A 10,663-nucleotide genomic window follows, 5' to 3' on the forward strand; every position below is an offset into this window, starting at 1 on the left:
AAGTGACCAAGTAAATAAATGGATCAGTGAAAAAATCCACCGAACGAACGGACCAACCAAACAAACGCATAGATAATGAGATCGGAATTGGAGAGAATCGACTGACCGTTTCAAGTACAAGAGGATTACCCAGTGATGCGAGCATCGAGAAGCATTTTTACGCTGCACATTACTATGCACCAGATCAAATGCGAATAGTGCTTGATCCATCAACTAGTCGGCATTACATCCCACCGACGTGATCGATTATTCGCATCAGTTCTACTCTTCTTGATGGAGTGCAAGACAATTGGTGTATACTTGCCTTCGTGATGTGCTCTCTTCAACCATCCTCATCACGAGTGTGGATCCAACGAATATTCAATGGCATTCAGATCCATATTATGAATTACATATTCGTAGAATAATTCTTTCATTCTGTAAAAGGATATTATGAAATTTGATTTTCTTACCAGTATGTGTAAGCTGTTAAACAATCGATCACCGTGAATTTCTGTAAGCTAATTAATATTAAGGATAATGTATGCATTGTATTTTTTCGGTACAAATTTCGATTATGTCAGTCATAGTATGTTAATTATAATCTGATAATTACTCAAAATAAATTGTTGAAATCATGATTAAACTGTAAAGTAATTAAAATTTTTTGTCGAAATTCTAGGTTGTTGACGTATCATTGAAAAAATCGCTCTTGTTGATATAGTGATCACGGAAAGAAACACTCAATAGTGTTTAAATGATTTTACGAAAAGGCGAATATTAACTTAGAATATTTCAAACATTGGATTATTTAATTGAATAAAACATTTTGGCCGGGTCAATATAGAAATCAGAGTAAAAGTTACGCCTATATCATATTTCTTCCCGGCACTAGAAACAGATCTAATGAAACATAAAGATTTACCTGTTAAACAATTGACCTTAATGCAGTCACTAAAAAGGGCGTTTGTGGAGATTTCTGGGTTGGGGAGAGTTTCCATAACTGTTTGAGTTTGGCAAAACAACCAATAACAATTTTTAATAGTTTTTAGGACAGTTACTTGATTTCAGCTTGATCCTCCTATATAGTGCATGCCCTGGATCCAGCCATTAATATAAATCGTCGTGTAGTAATGCAGGCCAAATGAAGAAAGAAAAGTGCACTTTTCTGTTCACACTCAGTGGACTAAATATAACACACCACACAAACTTAAGGTTCTGATTTCAGTCACTGGTTTAGTTGCAAATGCAGACTACTAAGAAGTCCCATACAAGAATGAAAAAGCTGTCCGGTCCTGCGAGGATTTAGATGGTTATCCAACTATTTGTAATCCCGACTGCTTTCAAATTATAACCCAGTTGCTTTGGTCTAGATTAAAAATATTCTCCCAGTACTTGGGTACTTTATTCAATTAGTAGCCTATTAAGATTGATAAATAGTGGAAATAAACTGATTTGCTGTGTGATTAAATAGTTTTTTAAGAGATCATTGTTAGTCTGTAACATTTTTTTATATTTCATGTGCTGTTGTACTCTAGTTATGAAAAAGAAAATACTTCGTACACATAAGGAGTTGCATTGATGGTGCCAAAAGAAGTATGGGAAGCACTTACAGGATAGGAATGTCATGGTATTAAGATCATCAAGGTATTCTTCAAAACAAAGAGAGGAACTGATATGGCTTCAAATCACTACCTAGTTGTGGCTGAGATGAAATTGAAGCTACAAAAGCGTTGTACAATTCTAAATGCATCGCTACAAAAGTTTTGTATAGCTTTTTTTCGAGGTGTTAACAAACTCAATGTTTTATACGGCTACCAGCAATAATTTCTAAGCCATACAAAATTTGCTAGATGAGGAAATCATTATGGTTAACAATTGGAAAGACATTAAAGAAGTGATAACGTCACAGTGAGGCAAGATGCTGAACTCAAAGAATCTTCAGGATAAAAAGTTGCTCTCTCTAAATATCCTTAGCGAAATCCAAGAAAGGAAGAACAAGAAGACGGCAATTAACAACAGTCGAACAAGGGTAGGGAAAGCCAAGATGAAAGCCGAATACCCCGAGACAAACAAGCGAATAAAGGGGGGGGTATTAAGGCTGATGAGCCGGAAAGCGGAGAAGACCTAGCAATAAAAGTAGAAAAAGCTGGAAGGGAAAAATATGAGAGAATTGTACCATACAACAGACAAGCAAGATGGAAAATGTAGAAAACCGGAGCGAGGAATCAAGAAAAAGAAGATAAAGCTATCACTGAAATTCGTCAGCAGCGAGATTGGCGGGCAGAGCATTTGGAAGAACTATTGAATAGTTCATTCCCTGTTAAATCCACAGGATAATGAAGCAATGGAATATGACCTCCCGGGAGATTTTATCACGTCAGGAACGGCCAGAATCATTAAGGTCACCAAATAAACCGATAATAGCAAAGCAGTAGGACCACACAGCATATCAACCGAAACACTCAAGTCAGGTGTAGAGATAAATGCAAAGATCCTTCACATTTTTTTCAGAAAGCTTTTGGATGAAGAACAAGCATCAAGAAACCGGATATAAGGATACCTCGTCAAAATACCAAAGAAAGATCTATACAAGTGTGTAAACTACAGAGGAATCACAATACTATCAGTGTCGGATAAAGTATTCGATAGTGTCTCTAAATTCAGTAGAAGGTTCAGTAAACATCCAAATTCGTGATCAACAGGCTAAAGCTCCTAAGGATCGGGCATGTACCGACCGAATAGCAACATTTCAGATCATTATTAAACGACAAACTGAATGAAACTTATGGACTAGCTTCCCTGACTATGAACAAGCATGTGATGACGTGGATAGGAGAACCTAGTGGAATCTTTTTCAGCACTATAGAATACCTGAGAAGATCGTCAAATCCTTAAGGAACTCATACAAAGAACTGAGTTGCTAAGTCATTCATTTGCATTATCCTATTTATCAACATAAGGAGACATTCTATCTCTAACATTTGATTCAAATTGGAACAGCTTACAAAAGATGTGTAAATAATAGTCGTCGCCCAAACTCATTCCCTAACAGCATTTTCATGATAACATGAGATCTATAGTATATCAATATCCGTGGGAATTATATTCACAAATATTAGCTCCTCAAAGACAAGAGAAACCTACCCAGCAGTAGTTTACTCGAGTAGATAAATAAATAATTAAAGTACCGAGGTAGTTGTAGTTCAATTAAGAGCTATTTCAACCAAATGAATAGCTTGTCTTGCTGTGAAATTTTAATACTTACACATAATACGTCATTTCATGATGACATACTTTCTAATAATTATCGTTTCTCATGTTACCAAAGTTTAGTTGACCTACCTTCACTGTTTGCAGGAAGAGAACATTTCGTGCCTTTCACATATTACGAACCACTTTCCAACAAATCTACTGTTTGAAAAGATATCGCTGAGTCGCCTTTACAATCAAATAAGAAAGGCTTTTAAGAAAGAAAATTTAGATATGATAGAATATATAATTCACTTTATTCATCGAGTACATTACATCATAATCTCAGAGCAAATAAATAATATTCGCACTTTAAATACAGTGACTGAACAAATCATGGTCGTCGTTCTGTACACTGTCCCCTATAAAACTTGTCTAAATTAATTACACAAATCAGCGCACACAAAAAAACAAGTTGCATTTTTTCAAGCAATAACTATTACTCTGGAATACCAACTTAAATAACCGAAAGATAGTTTGTAAAGAATATAGAGACAAATTCTCATTTACTTACGTCTATATTCAATTAAACAGTTTGCTTGGTCCTCCTGGTCTACAGGATTTTTAAATCATAAGCTGGGTTAAATCAAAGAATTAATAAAAATGTAAGGTGTTAATGAGTACCTTTTTACTTAATGGTCAACCATATCAAAGGTGACAACGTTAGATTGAGATATTTATAATAAATGAATTATCCCTATATATTCTTTCTTTTCTGCCGAATCTTTCGTGGATGGTATCGTCCTCGAAAAGTTTATGATGGCAGTAAAACAATCGTCTATTTCTCATTGATTATCTAGTTTGTTAATGATAGTTTATTATAAAATAATGCATAGATCTAATTACATGACTTTGTTATTACTTAGAAAAAACTAAAATATGTAATGGAGTTGTCTTAAAAATATGAGTTATAATTAATCAAGAAACACATGGAATTTATATATTTTTGGTACTGTGGAATTAGATAAAACTCCTCATATCTTACAATCACCAGATATAAACTTTGATGTCGCAAGACTTTTACGAATACTTATTGCACATATCTTTTATATAAGATCCAAGATTTCCAAGGTTATGCCAGTGAGTCATATTTGTCAAATACAATCAAATTGTGATGCAACACAAAGATCATTTGACATAATCGGTAACTAAACTCTTTGCTCTCTGTGAGAGAAACTCAGAGTGTATTGTTCTCTTACTAAACTTTCGACACACTTGCATCAAACCTAGCTACCGTACAACCATGATTTCGATGATCTGTGGAACTTTGTTGAGTTTGATAATAGTTTTCACAACCGGTTAGTGATAGTACGCAGTAATCACTTTATCTAGTTCCTGTGAATCTTTTATCTCTATTACTATAACATCACTGTACAAATTCGATTCTTAGAAAGTTTACTAGCATATTGTAAATAATTATGATATCATAATGTCATGTGTTTATTCTAAATTTAGCTTCTTATCGTTACAACAAATGAAAGAAGTAAGATCTATAATAAATGATACTGATGAAAGGAATATAATAAACAAAATACAACAAAATCTTTTAGTTCATATTGGAATTATGGAAAGAATAGATTTAAAGAAAACATGCCATCTGCTTTAGTTGCACCTTGCTGTTAATGTTTTGGTAAAAATAAGCTTCAAAATGTAGTTCTAAAAATCAAACTAAAATATCATAAATAGGTGTAGTTAATGTTAATAAGCACTAATAGCACAATTTACTTTGAACTGACAGAAGGAGACGAGTTGTCAATGCAAAAGATTGTAGCATTAATTAGTTTGTAAATTATGTATGAAAAAATGTTTTTATCCAAAAGAATAGAATCCAGAAAACAATGATAAAGTTTAAGTAAATAATTTTGGTGTTATTTTCTTCTCTGAGCCAGATGTCTTCATTTTAAAGCTTTCATTATCATTTCTGGACAATATATTTAACACCTACTTTATGTAGACATCTATATGAAATAAGCTATAGTGACATCCAGAAAGGTGATCAAAAGTTTAAAATTACATCATCTAACCTAGTGAAAGAAAATAAAATGAAACTACTTAAATACGTTCTATTAATCATCTTGTAAACAAATATATCTCTTTAGAAAATAAATTCTTTAAAGAGTTAAAAGAACAAAACAATCAATTATAAATAAAAAGTCAGGTAAAATTTAAATACTAAAGAAATGACAAACAAACAAACAAAAAAGAAAAAAACTGATTAGATAGTCGAAAGATTAAAATAACAATAGAGCTTAAAATAACTAAACAATCGAAATAAAAAATACAAAGATAAATCAATTTTTTAATATTTTTTTTTATTTTTTATTTTTTTTGGCATGATTTCATTTTTATTTAAAATTATCGTTTAAATAATTTCAAACAAAATTTACTAATGAATTGAATATGTTCAATAAATTTAGAACGAATAGATTGTATACAAATAAATAAACTAAGTGTACGACTAATAAAAAATATAATACGTACTAATTCAGTTGAACTTTGAATAATTTGTGCTAATTTAGTATAACCATAATTTTGAAAATCATAAAATAATATCATATCAAGTATACTAGCTATTGTTGATTCAGCTGACCATATAATAATAAGTAATGTTAACATATCTTGTAAATTATGTGAATTAAAACCATTAAAATTTTTATTTGAACGTTTTCTTTTAATATAATAAGTTAACATTAATATATAACATGTTGTTACAATAATAGCTGGTAATATTAATAATAAAGCTAAACATAAATAACCAAAAACTTTTAATTGTTGACGATGAAATTCATCAATATGACTTTGTCCAACAGCTATACATTCACCATCTGAATCCATTTGTACCATAGCTGTAAATCTTAAATTAATTGCTGTAATATATATCATAGCAAAACAATATGATGCAGAAATAGTTCGTGGATAATCAAATATATTTTTATTTGGATAAAATAATTGAAAACATCGTTCTACCAACATTGACATAACATTATATTTGCAGAACATAATGAATAGATTGTACATAAATGTACTACTCCACATATGACAAAATATCAGATTAAACCATAATTGATCTGTTTTAATAATTGGACAGAATATATATAATACACCAGCGACTGACGCAAGCCATTCGCATGTCATTTGTAACATAATCATTATGCTTAAAAATTGTGTTCCAAGGTTAATATCAAATATATACAATAATAAAATTGGATTGAGGCATATACCAATAAATGAAAAGCTGAATGATATTACATCAATTTTGTCAGCAATTGAATTTCCATGACGCAAGATATTAATTATTCCCTGTTGTGCAGCACACATAATATTATTTCTTCGAATAAAACAAAACTGGAAATATATATCTATATGTTTCTCATTCTCATCTCTTCTAATTCTATAAAGAGTTAATTTAAACTGATGTTAACATCCATAGTGATCGCCAACGTTACAAGGAATATTCTCCAAATTTTTTTATTGATAGTTTTATGAAATAAAATGAATATTTGCATGGGAAACTATTTACTTATCTTGATTTTTTCATGGGATTACTAAATACACATTTGATTGGTTATATTCGTAGATTTGTTGAGAGATACCATATCTTTTTCGTTTCTAATTGGGTGAAGTGTATATTACTAAATTTCTATTTATCGTAAGTTGATAATAGTTTATTTAGTTAACTTCTACCCTAATGCAACAATATTTTGCTCTTTCAACTTAAAATACTACTTCGCAGAACCAGAAGTTGAATGATTATTTACCCTGGTTAAAATCAATACTGATAAATTTTCTTCCTGTTGGATGAATAGATATTGAAATCGTTTACTAAAAAACTCCTAATATCTACAATATTTACTGTTAACAGTATGGGAAATGATATGTCTTAATAATGAAACCGACGTTTTTTCCAAAAATGATTGATAGATTCTATTTTAAAAGACTAATATTTGAACGAAGAATATTCTTTTCGATAAGTTCTCTTCAGGTTCTACAATTATATATCCAAATTAATAATCCGAAAAAATGGCCAGGTTAAAGGCGAAGTACAACGTCTAAAGCATATAAATTTAGGAATGTCAAATCAAATAGAATAAAATTGTTAATGTTGACATGACCCGTATAGAATGTTAACTTGAATCAATATATATGTTAAGTGAAAATGTAAGATCTGTGATCAGAATAAATATGGGTCAGATAGGGTGAGAGATATGATACTACAATTACAATTCGATCGAGTGGAAGACTAAATTGTGTGAAAAATTAGTAAGACGTAATAAGGAGGGGTCAATGAGGATTGAATGAATCATGTATAGAGGAGATTAACAATGATATTTAACCGATAATAATAATGATAATAAGAAGAAGAAAATACAAAGATTTGTGAATAAAGATAAGAGAGACAATGACATTTGACTACGAAAGGTCGTAAGTACATAGTCAAATTAGGTCATCCAATAGCTAAGATTACTATTGATTAATTGGCCTTGTGGTTGACCAAAGGAGGAGCAGGGGTTGGAGATATTTCTTCTATACGCATAGCTCCAGTTACTTCATCATGATGGCTACTGCCTCAGCTGTTTGAAGAACTTTAAGCCTGACAAGCTTTGGAAAAATATATCACCGTATTTCCTATAATATCACGCAAACTACACATACTTGTAAAGAACTCTGAATGTTAGATGAAAATTTGTTCCTGTCAGAATAAAATTCTACTAGATTACAATTGCGTAAGCCTAATACTATTTAATTCCACCTTAATATCACTAAGACATATAAAGATAGTTAAATCCGAATAGTTTTTGATCAAGAAACCAAATTGATTAGAATTGAGATCAATAAATAAATATACGGTACAATTCTATATCACAGAAAATTTTTCTGTTAAGAACTAACTTCTCCATCTCAATATATTTTTATATTACAGAAATATATAGCCTTTTGAAGATACTTTGTGTAAATATAAAATAACAGATTCCGAATCTAATTACTGTAAAAGTGAACTAATATATCATTACTATGAATATTCATAAAATCACAGTTTACGACAATTCCATTATCTTTTCTGAGTATTCTCATCATTCTAAATTAATTAGAATAACTTTCTTGTTTACTTAAAATGTATTTCGTTCTAAAAGACTTTTGTACGTATAAAGTCTGAGTAAAAGTATCGATCTTTTAGTAAATATAACATCAGATAAACTATCCAAATAAATCATTATAGGTATTTGCCAATTTATCTTTGAGAATTGAACGTAACTAAACTACCTTGAAATGAATCAATCTATCAAATAAAGAACACCAAACGTTTACTAGACAAATATGAAAGCCCGAATATATATTTATGTTTCATAGTTCATAAACTGTTATCATGCACTATAATGTAAGTTTAATTGGAAAATATTCTGATGAAAAAATGGACAAAATATGAGTGTTGATCAAATTTTTCTACAACTTAAATATGTAACCTCTGAAATTCAATGTCATTACTTAATTCAAGTAAATTATATAACACTGGTAAACACCTTTTAAGGTTATCTCAACTCAAGGCATATATATATATTAATCAGATAATTTGGTGATTTTTCTGTCAACTATGGAACAGCTTACTTTGGTTACTAAATTATTATATATAGTGTTACTTTTGTTATATAACTAAACATGTAATTTCACAAATTGGCGTTTATTTACTTGTCTAATATCTTAACGATACTAAACTAGTAAGTTGTTTTTAGTACCGTGATGAACTTATCCCTGAAGATTAACAAATTTTAAACTACTAAATTTTAATATTGAAATGTGTATATAATTATTGATAAATAATAAATCTTAGTTAATATCTTTTCATTGTCTGTCCCCAAATATTTTACAGTATGTTAAGCTTTCAGTGAAACTATCATTTATTAAAATAGGTATCATTATCAAGTTTTGATTTGATAATTTTGAATAAATTGAGCATTGGGTAGATTGTTATAAATAAATTAATATATTTGTAATATCCCAGTGAGTAGAAAAATTAGATTTTCTGACGTTTCGTGACTCAGTGTAAGCCATTTCTTCAGAGAATAAATAACCAAGTTCACATTAATCCAAGTTTAAATAGTACAACGGAGCAATACGAATATTAGGTGCAATCAATCAAAAAACAGGTCTGAATAGATCAATGTCATTCGTGTTGTTTCGTTGTACTATTTAAACTTGGATTAATGTTAATTTGGTTATTTGTTCTCTGAAGAAGTGGCTTACACTGAGTCACGAAACGTCAGAAAATCTCATTTTTCTACTCATTGGGATATTACAATTATATTAATTTATTTAATAAAATGGTCATATTGCACTTCTTTTTTGTTTCATTAAATATATGTTTCTTTTCAAGAAAAAAAAACAACAACAGAAACTGAAGTACCAATCTGGCAACGAATTTATTAACTGCCTAATCATTTATTAAATCACTCAATTTAAGCACATTAACATAAATTGATTACTCTCCTAACAATTTGTAAGTATCCACGTGATGTAGACTGTGTGCATAAGTGCATATTGACCTTCAGATTTATTATATTGAGAAAAAATAAAAAAAGCTATACAATTCATATATTCATTTTATTTTCAGAGTATAATCTGAATCATGAGTGTATGTATGCACGTGTGCACCTTATTGAATACCGACACATATGTATATGCATATATATATATAATGTGTATGTGTGTGTATACAATGAAAGCACTTATAAAAATGTCGTCATTGATTTTTACAATAACTTTCCTTTGTTTAAATTTAAATAAAATTAAAAAAAGAAAACAGCATTCACTGATGATTTATATTCAGGTAGGTAATGGTGTATTTGAATTTTTTATAAAAAAATAATAATATTAATATTAAATTGATCAGTTTTAAAATGTTTTTTATTTGAAAAAAAATTTAGTTGAACAATTTAAAATTTAAATAAAACTAATTGATAATTTAATCAATAATTGATATCATTCAAAGACTTTACATTTTTAAAATAGTTAATATTGTTTTATTGAATGATTGAATAGAATATTGAATAGTGTGTTAAATTTTTAAAGAATATAATTCTTGATCATTTGAATATTGATAAATTCCAAGATGGAAATAGTACAATTGTAAGTCAATTAGATACAAAAAAAATAATAAAATTTAGTATATTGCAAATCCAATAGTTTAAAGTTAATCATTATAATGATTCATAGATTATAATGTTGTGCTATAGAGATAATACGCATAGTTAACAGTCTGAAACTATAAAAAAAATTGTGTATTACTTATAAGAAGGGGTTTGGTGGAGATTTTTGTAATTTTATAGAGTTGAGATCATGAGTCAATTGAAGCTAGAACACCATCGAAAACCTAGAAGCACTGGATGGCCGTTCCTTCCTATGAGGATTCTTACAATAGGACGAGTTGGCCGTCCAG

At 29.6% G+C, this 10,663-nt stretch overlaps 1 protein-coding gene across 1 annotated transcript; it reads right to left on the reverse strand.

Annotated features, from left to right (window-relative positions):
- Positions 1–5,586: 5,586 nt before the first annotated feature.
- On the reverse strand, positions 5,587–6,549 carry Smp_146470 (hypothetical protein; the record flags this gene model as incomplete). The annotated part of the gene is made up of 1 exon (XM_018788635.1): positions 5,587–6,549. One exon carries the CDS (start codon positions 6,547–6,549, stop codon positions 5,587–5,589), a length of 963 nt encoding a protein of 320 aa, XP_018654158.1.
- Between the last annotated feature and the right edge of the window lie 4,114 nt (positions 6,550–10,663).

This window comes from Schistosoma mansoni, chromosome W (genome assembly GCF_000237925.1).
Source record: "Schistosoma mansoni strain Puerto Rico chromosome W, complete genome".
In the NCBI taxonomy this organism is placed as follows: Eukaryota; Metazoa; Platyhelminthes; class Trematoda; order Strigeidida; family Schistosomatidae; genus Schistosoma; species Schistosoma mansoni.